Genomic DNA, 23,751 nt, shown 5'->3' on the forward strand with positions numbered 1-23,751 from the left:
GAATTAAAAGCTTTGTGTTGGTAAGTTTTGTGTTTGGTTCTCAGTTCAGAAAAATGAGCGGTCCTGTCAGACGCCATGCTGTGCAAGCGCAGTGATGCACTCTGATTGAGTTCAGCTGAAGGAGGGAGACGCATGCTGTTTTTTGTTTCCTATGTAAAGAGCAGCTCGTATGGTGGTTAAATATTTATTCCATTTTGACTTATTTAAGGGAAATTTTAAGACTGAAAAGTTTTAACATGCTAACCTAAATAGAAAATAAAATAAACGCTTATATAATTGTAATGGTAATGAAATTACCTCCCTGGGACGTAACAGGTACGTTGCCAGTAAGTTATGAAATTACCAAAATAGTACGAATGTATTACCTAACTGAAACGTACTTGGTTACCTTGCGATGTTAGGAGACCGTACTGGCGATGTAGTGATTTGGTACTGTAATGGTAATAAAAATCACCTCCCTAGGACGTAACAGTTATGTTGCCAGCTGAATAGTCATGAAATTTCTAAAAATGACCAATAAATTACTTAACTAGGAAGTTGTGTGTTAGCTGGGTATGTTTTGTACACATTGTAGTGTGACTTTTGCCTTTGTATACTGGATCTAATTCTTTTTTCTCTTTCTCTCTTATTCTCTTTCTCTCTCTCTCTCTCTCTCTGTATTGCCCCCCTGTTTACATGTGTGAGGTGATAATGGCAAAGTTGCTTGAAAGTATAATTTTTCATCTTCCTCTGCCTGCTGCCTAAATTAAGCTTTTTCAAGGTTGGATGTGCAGCTGGGGGATCGAAGGACAGGATCTTCCATCAGAGACTAGAGATCTAAGTCTGGAGTATCTTATTTTCAGTTTGGAAATATTGCGTGCTATTGGAGCCCTGCGTCATTCCGACCCCCAGGGCTGTGGTTTAGGCCCACTCTTTGTCCCACATCACCATCTCAATGTTGATCTCAGTGACTTCACAGTGATAAGAATAGGTTGTTATGAATAAGAAATTATAATGTGACTGATTTCACTTGCTTGTATTTAAAAATAATTGTCAAACGCTTTGCCAAAAAGCTCTGCTTTGAGCGTATTTGCTGCTTTGTGTTGCCCCCCTTTTTAATCTAGAAATGGGTTACTCTCAGACAAAGAGTAGATAAACAACATTTATACTTAGCAGGGTCTTAACCTTAAGTTCATGGCTATTTTTCATAAGTACAGCAACATTTATTTATTTATTACTTGAGAACAAAGAATGCGATTCACTGCAAGATATGGTCCTTGTTCGAAAAGAAGCTCCAAGCAGAGAATAATCTTTGAGATTATCGCATGGTTTTAATATTCAGGTTTACGTTATCCATAAACATTGACACATCCTGATTAAAATCTTCCTTTTGGCAGCACGGATTACACCAGTTAATCTGTATAGCTCATAAAACGTTATCCCGCATTTGCAACGTGCGATTCTCGTATAATGTGAAACTACCTCCGATGTGAGATTACAGACATGTGCAGTGGTTTACTGGAAGTGCTTAAACAAGCTGTTCATTGGCCCAAGGCTTTATGAGAACTGTGTTGAGATCCATCCAAGGATTAGACAGATATATCTCGACCCATCTCTCGAATTGCAAGCCAGTGAACTGTTCAATGACTTGGGACAGTCATTTCACAGTTGGCATGTTTTGTGTCGCTCTCTCTGAAGATAAAGAATGATTTTTCACGTTTATTGAGCCGACACAGCTTGCTGCTATGAGATATTATGCAAGAATTTGACAAGGGAGTCGCCGCGTGAAACCGGCAGGCAATATCAGTGCAACATTCCACAGAACGGACACGCATGTGACGTAGCCGTATTAAATTGTATGTCTAACCCTTTGATCCAGAGCATCATCAAATATACATTAATACAGAGACTGAAAACAATATTAGACGGACGTAGCTTGTGCAGGATGAGTAAAATGGAGAAGGAAGATCTGTCCGGTCATGGAGGACTGATGCTGGCTGAAAACATTTCATTTTGGACTCGTGTTTTGTTGTTAGTCCCCATAATGCTCAGTAGAATATCTGTCGCTTTTCAAATATATTTATTGGTCAAATCTGTTACAAGCTGGCATAAATAGGCCTATTAAGACAACAAGATTATTTGACAACATGTTTACAGCTGGTTTACATCTTATTTTAATTTGTTCACTTATAATGCTGAATAAACAAAACCTGTGTGCCCTGTTTATTGCATTGTGGATAGGTAAAAAATAATGAAATATTAAGATTGGAGCTAGTTGTCACACAGAGAAATCTCAGAAACTAAAAAGATTTGAGTCCAAAGTCCAATTATCCAATTACAAGATAATGTGTCTTGTCTTTGGTTGTGGTTTTGTGTGTTGGGTCAACCAAAATATTTGTAATTTATTTTTTTCTAAAATCATCATGTTTTAACTGTTACTCTTGGGTAAACAAATCATAAATCATGCTATTTTAACAAACGGTCAGTTGGTATATTTTTACCATAAAGTAGTGTTCCTAGGCCAAGGTTTAGCACCTATTGTCCAATTCATGTTTTTACATTTCTTTTGGTGTGTAAGTGTGTATTAGTACATGTTAACGATATTCAAAAGCTACAAACCCCAAAGTAAACAATGACGCGGGTTATCGTCTCCAGAATAAATCTCTTTTCTTGGACTACAACAAACACACAGATTGTAGGCAACAGTTTACTTCCTGGAATTGGTGATGTAGACTAGACCGACATTATCATAATTCATCCCGCTTGGACTCACAGTCTGTAAATTAAGTCCCGTCAGCATTGCATTGTGAGCGAATCCTTCAAACATAGTAAGGAGCGTCACATTTCCTGCTGACATCAGAGGTATTTAGGCCAATCACGATGTACAGATTAGCTGGCCAATCAGGGACACAGAGGTTTTCAGATCGATGAGTTTTGTACAAAATCAATGCGTTTGGGAAAAACAGTATATCTGGAGCTAGAAAAATGTATGGTATGTGGAAAATAACGTGTATTTTATCATAAATTACACAAACACATTGTATTATACTAAATACAAAATAACGACATTTGCAGGTTTGTTATCCTCAGGCAACCCGGATGCTGCAAATCATTTCGACAACTACAGCTTAATTTTACACAAAAAATAAATATAATTATGTATTTTAATAAAATATATGGCATTATATTTACAAATGATAAAACCAAATAGCATGATTGTGACATTTTATTGCCTTGTTTAATGTCCTGCATTTGTTAAAAATGAGCTATATCAATATGAGCTAAAATCAATATACGTTTCTTACCTAACTTATTAGGTAAATAGTCGTGTAATAAGTAGGATAATGTACAGGCAGCCTGTTGTTATCGCAAATTATACCACGCATCTGTTGAATGCTGTATTCTGATTGGTTGAGAAATGTTCCACGGGTATGCATTATTTTTGATAACCACACATCTGACTTGTCAAATGTCTTAACCTGATAAGGAACACTGTGCCGTACACGGTACACCCTCTCCCTTGCACGTGAGGCTGCATTACGTCATTGTAACTTTGAAGCATTAAATCTTCAAAATATACGGTCATGCGGCACATCGTTGTTAAGCTTAGACTTTAGGGATTCCATTAAGCGCACACACAAAGCATAATATGATTTTTAGCAGTCATAAAACTGTAATCTAGTTGTTAGTTACCTGAACCGGGCGGCGCCGATTTAGGATATTTACTTACCTTCAAAATCTTCCCTTTATCCGCTTCGGTGAAATTGTCCAAAACAAATTGTTTATAAATCCCCAAAAGTCCAAGAAAATGGAATATCCAAGCCTTTTTATCCAAAACAATTTGTTCATCTCACAATCTTGACGTTTCTGACCGAATTACAATATACTGTAAATAGTGTATACAATTAGTTCACTAATGGACATTCGTTCGAATCTCACTTTTCATTCACAATTTATAATGAATATATTCGGATGCCACGTTTATTGTGCACCGTCTGAGGAACAAATACGCCCCCTTGTGGAATTTCAGCCGTTCCATAAGAGGCTACAAATTGTCACCAGAGCAATATTTGTGGTAACCGTGGAATAAGCGGAATAATTGACCCCGGTCTTTTGAATTATTTGAAAATAATGCACACCAACGTTGTAACAGCACGACGCAAACCTTGGGTGTGCATTATTTTCTTATAATTCAATGGCCCGTCGTCAATTTTTCCTTACATAAACTACTTCAGTGTGATACAAGACCCTCCACCTGGGTCCTGATCACAATATCAGGGCTTATTTCTGTGATAACAACCAGCAACCTATTCCTTACATTAAGGACAGTGTATCGTACAAGTCTGAATAAGTCATTCTTTTCTGAGAAAAATAGAGCAAAAATTTATTAAATACGTCACAGAAAAAAACTGCACTCATAGAGCAATTTCATTGGGTCTTTTAAATTTACATCATGTTTAACATTTAGTAAACGTACTACTACATCTTCCAGAGCACCCATTACTGCTAAAACACTGCAAGTCCCATGCAGACAGAGATAAATGATGGACATTTGGCCAGCAGGAAATAAACAGAAGTTCCTCTCCATATGTTGCTGCGGGCCATTGACGGATGTGTTGTTTCAGTGTATCGTTGAGTGTGTTTTACACTTATGTAAGTGTCTCATCTGCCAGACAACAGCAAACGCTGTAATTACCCAGAAAATCGCTTTTGCACCTGCAACTCTTGAATAGAAGACGCATCACCGGCTCACTTTGTTGCATCAAGTACTGATGCAATGCAACCTGCTTGCATACAGTATGTTTCACGTCCGGTATTTGTCCTGCCATTTTTCCAGCAGATTCTTTTTTTTTGCGCCAGTAAAAGCACAATTCGGATTACCAAATGTTTCCGTAATAGTCCAGCTTAGCTTTTAATGGAGCAGCTTAGTTCTCCAGTACGTGATTAGAGTGTCGTGAACAGGCTCTTTCCATGAGGCCAGATGTTCACCAATAAACACCGCCATGTGATCATGTCTCCATGAAAGCTAATGCTGTTCCAGGCTGCCTTTTAATGACCCGCATTATTTTGGTCTTAAAATAAAGACGTGTACGCTGGTAAGGAGCTCCTTAATTAGAAAAGGTTCATCTTAACGTTATCTGCTGTGGCTGTGCAATTTTTGAGTAAAGAATATTAAGTTAAAATGCACTTTTTTTGCTTACCTCAACAAATAAGTGCTCATCCCCCTTCCCTTTTTAAACTGTTATGCAAAGCTTTTGTTAATGAAGGAAATGCAGGTGGTCGGGTTATTTTAAAAATCCCTTGAAGTTAAAGGAAAGTAAAACTTCTGTGACTTGTGTTCGTGACTGTCTTGGTTAAACTACACAGTGAAGACGTTTTCTTGAAGTTGCAGTACGCCGGAGATAAAGGAACAGTGACATTTAAAAGTTGAATGACAACTGCATGCACATTAGCTCTAAGCGTTGGTGGCTTCTACTCTAATATTTTTTTGCCCTTAAAACATATCAAAGGTCAATGCACTAGTACTGGAGCTTGGGAACGTACACAGTGCTTTGATGGATTAGTGGAGTCTGAGAACAGTTTTCCTTCTTCGTTCTGTTCTCCTTTGTATCGCTTCATGTAAGGATTATACGAACACTCTGCTTCACTTCTGTGATCCGTATAGAGAGTATTACTGTCTTCAAATGAATTATGACTTCATTGCTATGAACTTAATAGAATAGTGCTTGCCCCATTTTGGGTTGGCTAAACTGCTTGAATCTGAATTTCAAAACCTTTGAATGTTTACACAGTCATACAGGAAAACCTATACCTTAAGAAGAACAGTTAGAAAAATATGGAAATAAGCTAAGAGAAAACGTTGAATGTGTTTACATATAAGTGATTTCTGTGAGGTATGTATAGGGATTTGAAATGAAAAACTGTAATTTGTTTTGGAGAATTGTGATTTTTTTTGGGGGTATTATACTTATCTGTGAGCTTTATTATTATTATTTTAATTAATGTGCCCTCATATCTTTAATTAAAACCACAAATCTCCTTCCCTCCTCAAAACAAATTTTCTTTACTTCCGGTATGATAGGTGGGCGGGGTTCCACTGATTTGCAAATAGCAACATGAACCAACTTCAAGTGATCGAATCAGTTCTCGATGGATGAATTCAAGTCCAGCTTGTTTTTTTTTTCATTTCAGAAGCCATTTCACTCTGATATACGTCACCACTATGGGGAAAATAGACAATTTGCTACTTCCGTTTCATGGCGACTTTAAATGGATAGTTCACCCAAAAATAAAAAAGGTCATCATTTACTCATCCTCATGTTGCTCTAAACCTGTATGAATTTATTTTTTCTGATGAACACAAAAGAAGATATTTTGAGAAATGATGGTAAACACACAACATATAGTTCCATATAGGTCCATTGATATCCATAGTAGGAAAAAATATTTTGGAAGTATTGTGATAAATGATAAAGAAAATATTTTGATAAATGATGGAAAGCACACAGTTGACGGTACTCATTAAATTCATATTTTTTATTCCTACTATGTAAGTGAACTATCCATTTTTGGGTGAACTTTACTTTAAAGGTGCAGTTTGTAGTTGTTAGTGGCATCTAGCAGTAAGGTTGGGAATTGCAACCAACAGCTCAGTCCACTCTTATAGTGCGTTCACACCAGACGCGTGTACATGTGATTTACATGTTAAGTCAATGCAAAGACGCAAATAGGCATCCTGCGGCGCGGTAAGGGCGGAAGGCGAGTTGAAAAAATCTAAACTTTGGCACATTTTTGAGCAGGGTTAACCAATCAGGAGCTTGCTCTAGCAGTGACATGATTACAGGAAGCGAGCGGAGGCAGAAAAACAAAACAACAATGGGGGACAATCATCTTCGCTACACTAGACATCTTTGTACTTTAATGCTGCGTTTACACTAGCCGCGTTTGAGGCGTCAAAATTTCTTCTACCATGCCTAGTTTGCCGCTTGAACAGTTTGAAAGCATTCGCGCGTCTAGAGCGAAGTAGACGCGCGTCAGAGGCGAAATCCTCTTTTTGTGGGAGGGGCAAGTGCTATGCGGTTGTCTGTTTGAAAGATGGCTGATGTTGTTTGTGTGCATTTATCTAGAGGGACTGGTTTGTATTTGGTCACCTTACTCAATAAACGTCACGTGACTCAAATGTGAAATGTGTATTCACAACTTACCAGGTTACCAGCTGCTCAATTCGCGGCATTCCCGCAAACTAGACGCGCAAATGAGGCTGAATTGCGTCTACCGCGCTGCGCTAAACGCCTCATTCTCCAGACCTCCAGACGTGCGTCAACGTGTCTTCACATTGACTTAACATTGAAATCACTTGCGCTTGACACCTCTACCGCGGCTGGTGTAAACATAGCATAACAGGAATTAAAAGGATCTTGTTTGGAAGAAAGTAAGTGAGGAGGTCGAACAATCTGGTAAGCTTACTCAATTTGAGCTATAAAAGCCCCTCCCTTGATGTGAATTTATGCTTGAATGTCTCGAATGATGTGCGAATGAAGTGAGTAAACTCAAATGTTTACGCGTCCAGCTACGCGTGAATGACGCGTTTTTGCCGCCTCTCTTGTGTCTGGTGTAAACGCACAGTTACCCGTACCTTTCGAAACGCATAGAGAAGCTAGCCTCCACAGGACAAATATGTCTATGTCTGAGACAACGTAGTGACCCAACACACTCCGTAGAGCAGTTTGTCCATTTAGGGCTACTGTAGAAATATGGCGCACAAAATAGTGACTTTGATGTAAGGGGACCCATAGTTTATGTCCAGTAGATAAAATGGCTCATTCTAACATAACGGTTTATTTTGTAAGGTCTTTATACGCCACTGAAAACATAGTTATGTATATTATATTGCAGTTCTATAAATAGATCCCACTAAAATGTACACACTGCACCTTTAAGTACACCCGGCACATCATTCCATGCAAAATAACACACCAACTACCACCAAAGAGCAGAAGATGCCGAATGTGACAGAATATTTGATATTATTCCATTAATGACTGCATCAGTGAATTCTGAATCGCCCACCCATGCTGAATATTTGATTCCACTGAGCCTAAAATCTCTCAAGGCAAGTAATATAGCGAGTCCAAAGCTAGAAAATTGAGGAAATACATCACATTTGACTATCTGAGAGAGAAATGTTCTGTAGCATGTGATGTTAGACCAGTAAGCCGTCATTCACAACATGAGTAGAGCCATTGCTGGTCCCAAATGCTGGTTTGCACAAAGCTATTATAAGTGCGCGCCGTGGACAAATGGGGTCCTGGGCTGCTGACTGAAGCAAATATGAGACTCAGTGGAGTGGCTGCCGACTAACAGCACTTTAAAAGTACTGCTTCAGTGTACTTTTGGACTTCAGTGAACCAGATAAACAAAAGCATAAGACAGGGTACTTAGGTCTTATTTTGTTAGTTGAGGCAGAATACTTTCCTTTTATTTATAGGCTTCTTGTCTTACATAGGCAATGATTCAGTAGCAAGACATGACGCAAGCTGGACTTGAACCTGTGACTTGGTCAGACATCGCCAACAGGGTTTAATGGTGCACCATATTTTAATTTTACCACTGCTACTGAATACATGACAAGAAACAATAGAAAAAAGGGAAATTATGTTAAACAGATTCAAATATACAGTACTTCACCAACACAATTGCAACTGCAAGTTTGTGCAAAGCCTAATAATGCATTTCTTGTTCCACAAAAGCTTCTTGTATGCTTCAATAGAAGCAAACATATCTGACTTTTACAGTACAAAGGAGACATCATTATATTTTTATAAAATCCTAAAACTTACTTTATTTCTAGGGTGAAATTACATCTTGAAGCCCTCATTATCAGACTTACAAACCCCATGGCGTATCTCATACATCATTACGTATTATTGTGGATGAACATGTGGATGAAACTACATGGCGGATTCATGGTACATTTCATCTCTGATGTCAGTCTGTTACCGTGGATGTGAGCCATATGGCCAGCTCTGGTTTTAATGTCTAGGTCTATGCGGTTATCTTAGCACTAATGGATGTCTGTAACTCCTGTCAGTCATCGAGTGGGAAAGCTGCGCTTTTATCATTCATGGGCAGCAGTGCAATTTCACCTCGTACCTGGATGAGTGCTCATCGCTGTTTCTCTTCGGCAATAAAATCTATCACATCCAATCTGTCATATTAATCAGTTCTGCTTAACTGAACCATATCAGCTAGATTTTCTGAATAGAAATTATAGTCTTTGCCTTCGTTGTACTTGCACCTTGCGTTTGTCGATGGTCACTTGCACCTTGCGTTTGTCGATGACAATGAATTTTAATTGTATCTTGACATTGAAAGGCTAAAGAGTGACTGATCAGACGCTTGTACTGTATGTGGGTGATTCTCACGAAACCATTGAAACACCACGGCACTAATGATTTTAGCTTTAAAATGTGTAATATAGTATCATTAAAAAGCATCAGAATTAACACAATACTGTGTTCTATCTTGCACAATGTGTGATTTCAACATAAGAATTTATAATTGGAAATTTTATCTCATTTTCTGCTGAAATTCTCATTACCGCAATGTGTCCGGCTGTGTTTGAACATGCGTTATGTTGTAATTTAATCAAATTAACACAAAAATATTAAGAAAAAAAAATAAATGGATGTTTTGCTAGACTACTTTAGATGACAGAAAAAATATTTACTGAATATTCATGTATAATAATAATGAAGAAAAATTAGGAAAATGATGTGTCCATGCCTGATGTTCTCATCCTCCGCAACACTTTTTGAAAAACAGTTTAGGCACACATACAGAATTTTAATAAAGTTTGATTTTGAGTGACCAAGCACATGGACCAGTTACTTCAAGATGGCTACCAGGCAAGATCATTTTTTTACAGTTAATTTGAAATATTGTCTTGTCAGAATGCTTACACGACATTTTGATTATCATTACCGCAACAGATGCTTATTACATGTTAATTTAATTAATAGAAGCATAATACTGTGCTTTTAAATGCATGTGCAGAATCTCCAAATTATGTTCTTTCAGGTTTGTCATGTCATTTTGAAAATATGTCAGTGTTGATGTTTTCTGACTGTTGCGGTAATGAGATTTTTTAGGACTTATTTTTTAAATTATGTTACAAAATGTTAAATGATAAGTAAAAGTTTTTAAATTAATGTTCCCATTTACTCCAGACTTTGTTTTTCAATGTCTGGTGGGAAAAAAGTAAATTTAAGCAATTTTTACATTTTCATGCTTGACATTTTTAAAACCAAGTTTTCGTGAGAATCACCCTGGTACATGTTTTAAGGCTATTCGTATAAATTAGTACAACAACATTCATAAATTTATTTGCCTTGACCCTTGTGACGTTGGGGTTATGGGTGGGGTTTCGTTACTGTTTTTGCACGATTAACTTCGTACGAATTCATATGAATTAGCCAACCATAAAATATGTATGAAGTCTCATAAGATCAGGCTGGAATATATGACGTCATCAACATTTTTGTAATTGCCACACCAGTCACGGCACACCAAGAGCCACTGTGGAGAAACTGCTTGATTGTAGCATGAAGCGCTCTGGTCGCTCCGCTGAAAAGAATGTAAACCAGTTCGTAAAAGTACCCGCATATGTGTTTGCAGGTTTCTAGAGCCATCCAGTTCGTGTGAATGATAAAACGGCAAGGCGAAATTCTCTTCTCCCCCTCTCCCCTCCGGAATGAATTCATAAATAGAGGCTGACGCTCGGAGGTGTGGTGCCTTCCCCTGCAATTTCTCGTTAAAATGATGTTGTGATAGAAAACAAGCTAATTTACAAGGTGATATACGGGTGGTTTCACAGAGCAATTATCAGCTTTATGGTGATATTCCAAGGATCCATAAAGCCTCTCCTTTGCTTCAGTTCATCATGCTCAGCATGTCCAAGAGGCTCATAAACATTGCTTCAGATCTAAGTGCAGCAGTCTGGCAGGGCGGATGGTGACGCGCTGTGCTGTTTCTCAGTTGGACGTAGAACGGCCTTCTGGGGATAGCGGGAGGAGAGAAGAGAAAAGGTTTTTTGATCAAGACCAGCTGTCAGTTCTCTCCTAAGCGGTTTTACCGAGGCAAACATTTCTGCTGGAAAATTTGTTGTTGTTTAATTACTCTTCACCTTTCTTCATACTGCCTATAAACTCGACAGCTCTCTTAGCGCAACATCAGTCAGGCAGGTGAAAGCCAAGCCGAAACAGAGGAAAAACTGTTTTGGGAACTGTTGTAGGTGTTTCATCCTGTCAAGACTCTTGGTGTTGTTTTCAGAAAATCATATTCTATTCAGCCCAGAAGAGAAAAAAATAAACATTTAGCGAAAGATTACAATGCATCGCTGTTTTGCTAGATACACTAAACGTAACTAATCGCAATATTACTGTAGTGTGACCCAGATATCAATATAATGCAGTATCGCCAGGTCCCTGCTGATTTTCACCTCTAGATTACAATGCTTCATCATTTAGTTTATTGGCTTGTTTTTTGGGAGAGATCTGATTTTATTATTGACTGCTGCTTGACTCTTTGCCCTTTTTCACAACCGGTTTTTAAAGGAAGAAATACGTTAACTGCCTTATACTTCCTTTGATATGCATTCACACTTACATTTAGGTGTTTAGACACTTTTATCAAATGTGACTTACATATATGAGAAATTATATGCAACTGATGCATTGTATGGGAAATGTCATGTTTAGTTACGATCATAGATTTAAGTGAAGATATCAAAATGACTGAAAAACCTTAACAATATTTCTAACCATCAAAAATTTATATTGAAGTAAAATAGTAGCATTGTGTGTTTCTGTGTAATGTTTTAGGTTTTGACATGCTCTTACATTTGGTCTCTTTTAAGTTGCTTTAAACATATTAGTGGCTATTATCAAATAACACTATATTCAGCACAAATTGTGCTAAAATAATATGTGTGTAACATGTGTGCACCATAGACTGTAAAAAAAGATGGACGACGCCCGTACGCTCTCTTCCATTGGTGAAAAGTGAAGCCGCCAGTGTCCCGATACGGCGCTGACATTTTGTGTCTTGAGACTGCGCAGTAGCGATTTCGGGACCAGTCCTGCGCAGTACTGAGCAGGAAGTAATGCTGTGAAATCAAGACCCCGCCCTTGCTCTCGCAGAATGCGCATATCACACGATATCACAGCTGTCAATCATGACGTGACACCACCGTTTTTATATATTATTAAATAACTAACTAAAAACAAACTTATTTTAAAAATTTACATCAGCATGATAAAAACTACAGTAAATGACAGAAACCAGCTTCGGAAAAAAGTGTAATTAAAATTTTTAATTGGTATCAAGTCCCATTGAATAACATGGTGAAGCGGGGTTTATGACCTATACTGGGACCAGTCACTGGGGGATGATCGAGACGTTTTGGCTTCACTTTCAGGGCTTGTGTGGCACGCTTGGTGTGTACATGTTTGTATCATGGTTAGTATAAAAAATAAGGCCAAGGAACACATACTAAAGATTTGTTCACAAACAAAAAAGTATTGGATCTTGTCGAGTTGGGAATTTGCTACAAAAGTGTGTTTTAATGTGCAAGGGATGGTCGATAGTCATGAATATTGATGTGATTCACAGCTGAGGAGATAAAACCCAACCCCTAAATGCCTCCAAGAGGAATGTTGGGCTAGAATGAATGTGAGGAGATTTAAAGAGAAATTGTTTTTCTTGTAGTTTAGTAACAAAGTAGTGTACAATAAAAAACAAATATAAATAATTAGTATCAAATGTACGTTTTTGTACACAGAAATTTTATCAGACAACTTTGTGTCTGTTTGGAAAACAGTTCCTGAAGATACAAGTGAACATCACATGCCTGGCATTTCAAAGGTCTTTATCCAAGCAATGCTAAGAAAGTGATACACAACAGAGCTCTGCTGTGTGCTGTTACATAAACTTCATGTTGCTCATGTTAACATATAACTTTAATGTCCAAAAAATGTAAATATGTCTTCATGGTTTTGTGCCGTGTGCAGTGTAGTACTGTAAAAGCTGAGAGGGATGCAGACCTGTAAGAGAGTTATAAAAAGCTGTTAGCATATATTGATGGGTAAATATCATCATCATGTACATAAACTAAATTCAGAACACCTGAGATAAACACATGCAGTGATTAGTTATTTAAAAGCTGTTTTCAGATTACTGTATTCAGATGACCATCGACTGACTGTCTAGCTTCTGTTTTAACAATGTTTTAATGCGTGTGTTTCTGTAAATGAGAATAAACTGTATAAACATATGGCATTGCATCCATGTGCGCGTGTAAACAATGGCGTCGTGTGTAAACAATGGCGTCGCGTGTAAACAATAACGAAATGTATGGAATCATATTACAGCACATACTTAAAATATCCTGCAGTGTGGCCTTACTGAAAGTTGCCACCATGGATACATGATAGCGAATGTAACTGAGAATTACTGTGTCTAAACTGCACGCCATGTCGAGAATTACACGTCATACTTGCGCATAGTGTAAAATGTCAGATTATGAATACCCAGGGTTATCTTTTAACTATTGGTTAAGTATGAACAGCGTGAAACGTGAAACAGATAACCTAGGATTCCATTAACCCGCGGTTAAGAATAATCCGGGGTTAACTATTTCAGTGTTTCCCACAGAGAGATTTCTCACGGCAGTGATGACAGTCACACGCCGATTAGCATATATGTGAAGTCATCGTGTTTTACTCTTTGATCTGTCACTTTATATTGCATTTTAACACAATTAAAATGCTATTTTTACATATTATTTGTTCTGTTGTCTATAAAATAGTGACTAAACATGAACCAATAACGACCCAGTAACTCCTTGTTTAATCCAACCAGCTGTTTCTTTAACTGCTGCTAAAAACGCAGCATCGGCTGACAAAATCACCATACATTTACGATGAGGCCTTACTGATGTTGCTCTTCTCATCAGTGTTGTTGTGTTATGAGCTTTTTTATTTTAAATACGAGTGACAGTTTTATTGTATATCGCGTATAGCGCAGACAATTTGGTGCAAATTCAGAAATATGAGAGAATACGCTGTTGCTGTGTGAGAAACACTAATGCTAACCTTTCCTAAAGTCATGATGAACTCGATCAGCTGTATTTTTTGTCAGTAACATCCGTGACTGTTGACGTTTACGTGAAAAAGAGAGTACATGGAGGAATGCAGAGTTAAAATACTTTTCACTCTTATGCGAGAGAGAGAGGCGCTGCACGCAACATGAGAGCGAGAGGGGAGGGAGGCGTGCTGAGCGCTCACAACAATGAATTAAGCCGTTTTAAATAGTAAAATAAAAATGTAAACCATGAAAAATCTATTTGTGGTGGCCAGTGTTAAATTTGTGGCTGGCTGCTACAAATAAATCAATGTATGGGAAACCCTTCTATTTCCAATGTTAACCCTTTCCCCGCCATTGACGAGTTATCTTGTCAATTATGAGTTAATATTTAACTGATAAATATGCCTTTCTGGACGAATTTCAAAGTGAAAGTGTAATACTGCTTTTATCCACTAGATGGCGCCAAACCGAATTCATAAAAACGGAAGTTAAAAAGATTTAATGATTTATTTTAACTGCCTTTATGTTTGATAGTCATTCTGAGTCTGATCTCTAACATTAATTCCTTTACAAAAACGCAATTTTTTAAGCTTTTTGCTCAAAGTGTTGTATTTTTAAAGAGAAATATCCATATTTCAGTGGTTAAATTAAGTGGAAAAAGTAAATATATAATGAAACGTTTTCCCCCATTTTGTTTGTTGGTTTATTGTTTGTTTGAAAGCAAAGGGTGTGTTCTTTCATTTGATATATTTGTATATTTATATATTTATAGAAGGTAATTTTTCCTGCAAGGAATTTTGTGAAACTTTTGTTAAAATCACAAAAATGCGGGTGGGCAACTTTTTTCAGGTGAATGAGTTAAAAGCCCTATAGTGTTTGATTTTTAAAATACTGTTTTAGTAAAATTAAACAGCTGAATAACACAGCAATTTGTATGTATTTTACAGGTTGGCTAATTCATATGAATTTGTACAAAGGGAATCATACAAAAGTGTACGGTTAATAGAAAAGAACAATATTGAAACCCCACATCTAACCACAATGTCACAGGGGTGACAGCATTTTGTACAAAAATGTATGAATGTGGTCGTACAAATTAGCCAAATGAATACAAATTAGCCACCTCGTAAAGTATGAAAAATATGATTTTTAAATATAAAATGCATAAATTCCACACAAAGAAGTCAAATTTTCTGTGATCACTTTAAGACTGCAAGAGTACAATCATCATCAAATTTATAAGAGTTTATTAAGTGTATAGAGGATTTTTCATGTGTGCCTTGCAACCAGAGAGTGGCTTAGAAGATGCATTTAGAGATAAATATACGTAATACTTCTGTCAAATAATACCTCTGCATCATACATTATCTGTCTCCCATCTCTTATTTCACAGCAAGTGGCAATTAGAATGCTTTTAACTTTAAACTACAAAGAGACAATATATTTTTGCCCTCGGAGAGTGGCGTTCATCCAAAAATGATATATATTAGACTGCTATTTGCTTTACTTAACTGTGCCCACCTGCCATTTCGCAGCATGTCAGTTGAATGTAAAAAGCTGCTCAACGTAACCTTCAGCTTCCTTTTAGTTTATTAATCTGAAAATAAAACGAAATAAAAAACCACATTGCATAAAACGGCCCACGGAGCTGCGCTGGAATTTATCTTGTTTAAGTCGAGCTGTCCTAACCATGTTTATCCAAGCGTTATGCAAGCATGACAAGGTCTGTAGACAAATAGCTCTGGTATATTATGCGATTTGTTCACTAAGGTAAACAGCAGATGGTGAGGGATGCCTTTTTAGCCCCGCACGCTGTATTTACCTGCCTACCTGAATGACCCGTGTCATGATGCACTGCTCACGCAGGCTTAAGCAATTGTTAACCATTTGTTTCTGTGTATCACCGTTCCAGCCGAGCGCGAGGCCAGGCGAGTCATCCGTGGCGCGTAGGAAAATTAGCTTGTTTATCTGCATTCTGCCTTTCTTTCCACCTCTTTCTCCCTTTGACATTTTAAATGTACACCATCCATGACTGATCCGCTCACAATCGAAATGAGTTCGACCTCAATCACAAATGAAGGTATCGCGCCTCCGTAATCTCCATATTTTCGCAATTACACATATAATGAGTTGCGCCAGGCTTGATGAGGACAATGGCCGGTTATGTGCTCGTCTTAAATGAAGAAGGTTACCTTGAGCATCAGTCATCTGTCGTGTTGACTGAACGTTTCGTCCGGACAAGCATGACATGTTATTATTAAACATCTAGGCCTCCTGCACGCACCTCGGATGTGATTTACATACTGTAGGTGAATCCAAGGTGATTCATTATGGGATGTTTCAAGTTACGTTTTATTTAATTCGACTCGTGAGCAAACAAAGCAGCTCTGAAAGTTTTGCGTGCTTTATGGTGGACTTTAAATAGCCAGCTCCTGAAGACCTTGAGAGGGGAAATCTTTAGCTGTTCATTACCACACTGAGGAAGTGGAGAACATTGATGGAATGTAATGAAAACTAATACTCTTTCTAGTCACTGTGCTATCTACAGATGTGTTTTATATCCCATTACTGCTCTAGAAGAGGCCACGGCTCTATAGCATGTTGAGCAAAGCATAATCCATTGGGAAATTACCCATCAGAAGTGCAATGCTGTTACCGAAATGAAATTACAGAGGCACTTGTGAGCGAGCGCGTGCATGCGTGTGCTGAGGGGCATGGAGGATATATGTACTCCATTTGATGTGTTGCACAAGGAGAATTGAAATCGGGCTTGGAGAAGTGCTCATTTACAATGTGTCCAACATGCGTGATTGATTAGCTCGGGCATCGCCATTTTTGTTTGACAGTGATAGCTGTCATGTCTGATGAAATTTGGTATATTGAAAGACATAACATTGCAGTCAGCAGTTATGTAACTTCTATTATAAAGTTGTTAGTTCCAGTCCTTGATTCTTGATTATTTACAATGAAACACAGCTAATGTATGACCCCGGCACCCAAAATCACTGCACTTGCTTTGTAAACATATGTGAAACAATTCTGTTACTGGTAACTGTGGTAACCATTTTATAACGCAATAAGGTACTTGAGGCTGTTGTTGGGTTGTTCAACGCATGGTTGAGTAAAATATGGACAATGTTTGTTTAAATGACTGTAGAAAATTAAAGAACTCAGCATTTCTAGAGTGTTCCTCAATATTTTTAGACAAATGGTATGTCTGTTCCACTACTTGACATAAAGTTGAAAGAGTGAAATTGCTTTTCAAACAGTGTTCCAGTTGCTTCCCTGGTTTGCTGTTGGTTGAAGAAAAAAGCAGAAACATAATTTTAAATATCAAGGTTTGCAATGCCTTAACAATTTGTTTACAATGCCTTACTAAAACACAGTAGTTTACCCATTGTGGCTGGTCATCCAGCTTTGGGCTGCATGATTCTTGCTAAAAAATGAATCAAGATTTTTGTCAATCGGAAATGAGATCATGATTATAATTTTTTTCAACAAAAACATTTACTCAAATAAAACAATGTGCTACATGGGACTTTTAGAGCCCTTAAGATGAGTAACTTAAAATGTGTTAGCTATTAAACATCAACAATAGAAAGTTGACATATAGGGCCCTATTTTAACGATCTAAACACATTGTCTAAAGCGCACAGCGCAACGTCTAAATGGGCGTGTCCGGATCCACTTTTGCTAATTTAACAACGAGAAAAATGGTTTGTGCGTAGCATTTAAAAAAACATTTAAACACAGATGCATTTGTTTAAAGCAAAGCATTTATTTAATTACCAGGCTACAGGTGAAGCAGCTCTTTGCGCCTTTTAACGTCTCATAATGAGTACTCATTTATGTCCAAGAGACTCAATAATAATCTTTTACATTCAATCCTTTAATCTTTCATATTTAAAAGCGTTTTTGTGCTGCTGCGCATTCATGTATGTGATAAGCAAACCCGTGTTGTCCTCCCGTTTATAGGCGCATATTACTAATGCGCTCTTTAAATAACAAAAAACATATTGCGCCATTGACTTAAGACTTTAGATCAGGTTTTTGTTGGTCAATGACGTAGTCTATTTTAGTTGTCTCAAAATAGCAACGCGCCAACAATGCGCCTGAACACAACTCGTTTTCAGACCAGAACACCCATGGGCGCAAAAGCGGGCGCAAATGCATTTGCTATTTAAACAACGTGGCACTAAACGTGAAAATTATAATTGCGCAGTGTGAAAACTAGCGAAAGACACTGGCGTCGCGCATTGCGCTGCATTGCGCCAGGTGTAAGATAGAGCCCTTACTCTTTCCACGCCATTGACGAGTTATCTTGTCAATTAAGAGAAAACATTTGCATATAAAATGTGTTTCTGAAGAATTGCAATAACGCGATTATCCACAATTTATAAAAAACTGAAGCCAAAACAATATTTACTAATTTTAAACTCGATTTGATAATTGTTCTGAATCTGATCTCTAACAAAATTCCTTGCAAAATGCAATTATTTAGGCTTTTTGCTATAAACATTAATTAAAAAATACCCATATTTAAAAGTTACAAGCAGAGAAAACATATAGGATTAAATGTTTTTCCCCGTTTTGTTTGTTTGTTTTTGTTTGTTTGAGAGCAGAAGGTCTGTTAATATATTTGCATTTTTTGGTATATATTTTTAGAAACAAATTTTTCTGAAAGACATTTTGTTAAACTTTTGTGAAAATCACAAAAAATGCTGGCGGGCAACTTTTCAAAAAATGACTGGTGGGGAATGAGTTAATAAATAAAAATAATAAAAATAAATAGCAAATGCGCTTTTTGTACACTTAAACTGGCCAACCTTAAAACTTTAATAACCCAAAACTTTTATAGTTGCCATGGAAGTAGCGATTCTTTTAATTGATTCAGTCTGATTTGCTGTACTGATTCAACTCGTGCACTGAAAAGAAGAGGACATTACCTACAGAATTGTGCAGCGGTCATAGCTGTGTTTATTGTAAATAAAACACAGCTATTGACCAATCAGAATCAAGGACTGGAAGTGTTTTAAGTGAAATAAAGTGTACATTTATGTGTAAATGTTTAGAACCATACAAATTTTGTAAATGCATTAAAATAGTAGCAGGATTAGATGATTTATGACACAGATTTACAGTATGTCATTCCGGTGATGATAAAAGACAAAATTAGTGAACAACCAGTAAAAGTGTAGTTGATTTTCTGTGAAATCTTTTTCACTTTTACAAGTCCTCATCAAACATTACTGCTATTCATCATCAGTAACAAAAATCCTCAGGGTCCCACTTGTGAATATGTTAGAGATAGCTTGGAGAACCTGAGCTCTTGCATCATGCCTGTTGTCGGTGATAATAATAAAGAACAGCAGGTGGTTAGTAAAGAGTAACAGACATTATTAATGATCTTAGTGTTAGATAGAATTTGAGGCTTTTTAAAACAAATGCAAGTACTTCACAAACTCATTATTTAATGTGTCTGGTGTGCTCTTTTGTGTTTCAGCCAGTTCAAAAAGGATTTCTTTCTTTAGTGTACATGTATGCGACTGATCTGGAAAAGGTCAAACACAAAGCAAAAGCAGGAAAAAATGTATATATTAAACAAGTGCGGGACAATTTGACTGACAGGTTTGTGTTATAGTTGAAAACATGCTCTTTAACCATAGAGCAAGACTTTAGCCTTTAAATATTTAATTAAGGTTAAATCGCTAAACAAAATTGTATTTGGGTGGTTGTAGCGAGGCTGCAAAGAAAAAGATTCCAGCAGAGACATTACGTTTTTTGTTTCTAGTTACCAAAGTCACTTTAGGGAAGTCACACCATTGGGTGGCCATGTTTGCAACGCTTTCAAGGGAGTTCAAATTGTGCTAAAAACTGTTTTTCAAGGTTGCTACTGTGCATGTGCACAGGTTGAAAAGCTCCTCACACGACTCTGTACAGAGCCCTGTGATGAATACAACATATGTGCCCAAATGAAAAAAATACTATAGTATATTATAGTAAAATTACCATAGAAAAATTACTCTATTAAATACTATAGTGTTTTTGAACCATACTATGGTGAATGTACTACAGTAAACTGTATTAAAAGTACTATAGTAATTTATAGTAATCAAACTATAGGAAATGAATTACTCTAGTAAATACTATAGTGTTTTTGAACCATACTACAATAAAGATACTACAGTAAACTGTATAAAAATAATAAAGTAATTTATAGTAAACTTACTATAGGAAATGAAGTAAAATTACTCTATTAAATACTATAGTGTTTTTGAACCATACTATAGTAAATTTACTACAGTAAACTGTATTAAAAGTACTATAGTCATTTACAGTAATCTAACTATAAGAAATGAATTACTCTAGTAAATACTATAGTGTTTTTAAACCATACTACAATAAAGATACTACAGTAAAATAAAAATACTGTAGGAAACTTATTATAGGAAATTAAGTAAAATTACTCTAGTAAATACTATAGTGTTTTTGAACCATACTATGGTGAATGTACTACAGTAAACTGTATTAAAAGTACTATAGTAATTTATAGTAATCTAACTATAAGAAATGAATTACTCTAGTAATTACTATGGTGTTTTTGATCCATACTACAATAAAGATACTACAGTAAACTGTATAAAAATACTATAGTCATTTATAGTAAATGTACTATAGGAAATAAAGTAAAATTACTCAAGTAAATACTATAGTGTTTTTGAACCATACTATAGTAAATGTACTACAGTAAACTGTATTAAAAGTACTATAGTCATTTATAGTAATCGAACAATAGTAAATTAAGCAAAATTACTCTAGTAAATACTATCTTGTTTTTGAACCATACTACAATAAAGATACTACGGTAAATTGTATTAAAATACTATAGTAATTTATAGTAAACTAACTATAGGAAATTAAATAAAATTACTCTATCAAATACTATAGTATTTTAAACCATTCTATAATAAAGTAAACTGTATTAAAATGCTACTGTATAGCAATGGTAAACTTACTATAGGAAATGTAAAATGTCTCTAGTAAATACTATAATATCCTATAGTATACTACAATACACAGTTTACTGTAGTAAGAACTAAAGTATAATATAAGTATAATATGGTACTTACTACAGTTTATCAGTTTACTATAGTTAATACTATGGTATGTGTAGTAAATACTATAATTTACTACAGTTTACTACAGTATTTTTTCATGTGGGTGCCCAAGACTTCCTTCTTTTTTTGGTATAAGATTTATACCATTGTGATGATATAAATGTTAGACATTGTGAAAAGTGTGACAACTTACCCCGCTCTCCCCTATATATTCCTATATATGAAATCAAAGTATTTAACAGAGCGTTACATTGAATTTGGCATGAGATGTTGTGCTTTCGAACATATTGAAAGGTTTTGTATTGTCTCATTTACATAGAACTAATTATAGAATGAATCATAGAATTAATTATGTAGTCATCAATTTAGGTCAAATTCTTCTTGTGAGATTTAATGAGTGATGATACCGCATAGATCAGAATGAATAGATCACGGAGCAACACAGAGCTTGCTAAATATTCATTTGTTTTGCCCTCCCGAGGCATGAATCACACTGAAATATGAACTCTGAATGAAAAATATTTATTTCAATTCCTTAAGAAATTATGAATGACTCCTTCCTACAGTACCGCCGTGAATCATCTACCAGAAAAGTTGAACATTTTACTATATGTGCTGACAAACGTTGAGTAATCACTCGAAGCATGAACATTCCTCATGACAGAAATGTCATAATGAATATGTTTTCTTCCCAGACAGGACGCTTGAACATTTAATTGGAAAATGGTCAGGCTGTATGTCCCTGCCAGAGAGATAGTAGATGCTTTTGTGAAGGAACATACAGTACAAAGTAAAGCACACAGACTAATGTATGACACAACAATACCTCGGGCTCAGCAGTATTAATGATATGCAATGAACTCATTATTCAAATTCAGAAATATCGCCAGAAGTAACACAGATGGAGTCAATTAAGCAATGTACATGCTTGTACACCATCGTTTCATCTTCGCTCTTTTATCTTTTATATGTTACTCCTTGGGTGTACAGTAATTAGTACGCTTTTTATGGCAACATTACGGCTAGCGATGATAACCGCTAGTTTCATGTGCCATTTTACTTGTTAATAGTTGTTTTAATTTCGCCTGTCCTTGGGTATTCTTTTTGATTAAAAAAAAAAAAATGTGTCGTGTTAAGTGTTTCACACTAATTTGCTTCTCTCGCTTTTGGTTGTTTTACAGAGAGCTGATGCCCTCCACACTAGAAGGACAAATCACAATGGAAAAGACGCCCAGCTACTTTGTGACAAACAGCGCTCCGAAGCGAATCCACTCGATGGCGAGGGACATTAAGTTAATCATAGTCGTACGCAATCCGGTGACCAGAGCTATTTCAGACTATACTCAGACACTATCTAAGAGGCCAGAGATTCCTACCTTCGAAGTCCTGGCTTTCAAGAATCGAACGCTGGGATTGATTGACGCATCCTGGAGCGCGTTGAGAATAGGGATCTACGCGCTTCACCTGGAGAGCTGGATGCAGTATTTTCCTCTCTCCCAGATGCACTTTGTCAGCGGAGAGAGGCTTATCGTTGATCCAGCGGGCGAGATGGCAAAGGTGCAGGATTTCCTGGGACTCAAGCGCATTGTTACCGACAAACATTTCTATTTTAATAAAACCAAGGGATTTCCTTGCCTAAAGAAGCCGGAGGACAGCAGCACCCCGCGGTGCCTCGGCAAATCCAAGGGCAGAACTCACCCCAAAATAGACCCCGATGTCATTCGCAGACTGCACAAATTCTACAAGCCCTTTAATATGATGTTTTACCAAATGACAGGGCAAAACTTTCAATGGGAACTGGAGGAGAACGGCACCTGGCCTGGTTCTCGGTACTAACAGACCGCTGCTCCCCGCACCACCAGCCTTCTCGCAGCAGAACTCATTTCTTGGAAACATGCTTCAACATGTCAATCAATCATGGCTGTCTTTGCAAAACCGTGTGTACTCATAGCAAGAGTAATAATCTGCTCTGTCAACCCCCGACACCAATGGTGTTCATAATGGCAAACGTTATTGTATATATTATCATAAATATATTTATATTTGTGAAGAGAAGAGGATTTTATTGGTTTTGTTTCGGAAAGAGTTGCCATACGAATCACGTCTTCTGAGATGATGCATGCGATGAGTTAAGTGTCCTTACGCACCGTCACCCTGAGGGTTTCATTTCTTAATCTTTTCCCCTCTCTCTGTCTCGCTCTATATCTCTCTCGCACACCAGCAGTAAGTGCAGTGCAATTGACTCGGATGACCAAGGCCATTTTAAAGGCTGTACAACTACAATCAAATGTAGAAATTATTGGGAATATTTCACATGTTTTAGACTGTACGTGGAGAGCTTTAGTTCATGGCTTATATAAAATAACCCAGTCGTTGGGTTAAATTAACCCAGAAAATTGTTATATTTGACCAAACAAGCATTTTGGGTTGAAACAATTTAGCATAGGTTAAATTACAACCCAAGGGGCTTGGCTCATCCCTTTTTTTACCCAATCCTGGGTTGAAAATA

General features: G+C 36.8%; 1 protein-coding gene across 1 annotated transcript in view; it reads left to right on the plus strand.

Annotated features, from left to right (window-relative positions):
• hs3st4 (heparan sulfate (glucosamine) 3-O-sulfotransferase 4) overlaps positions 1–23,297 on the plus strand; it is a 136,381-nt gene extending 113,084 nt beyond the window's left edge. The window contains exon 2 of the mRNA XM_055189991.2: positions 22,424–23,297. Within this exon, the coding sequence (XP_055045966.2) occupies positions 22,424–23,078 (655 nt within the window). The 3' untranslated portion in view covers positions 23,079–23,297. The remainder of the gene's footprint in view (positions 1–22,423) is intronic.
• The last annotated feature ends 454 nt before the right edge of the window (positions 23,298–23,751 follow it).

Source organism: Misgurnus anguillicaudatus, chromosome 19 (assembly GCF_027580225.2).
Source record: "Misgurnus anguillicaudatus chromosome 19, ASM2758022v2, whole genome shotgun sequence".
Lineage (NCBI taxonomy): Eukaryota > Metazoa > Chordata > Actinopteri > Cypriniformes > Cobitidae > Misgurnus > Misgurnus anguillicaudatus.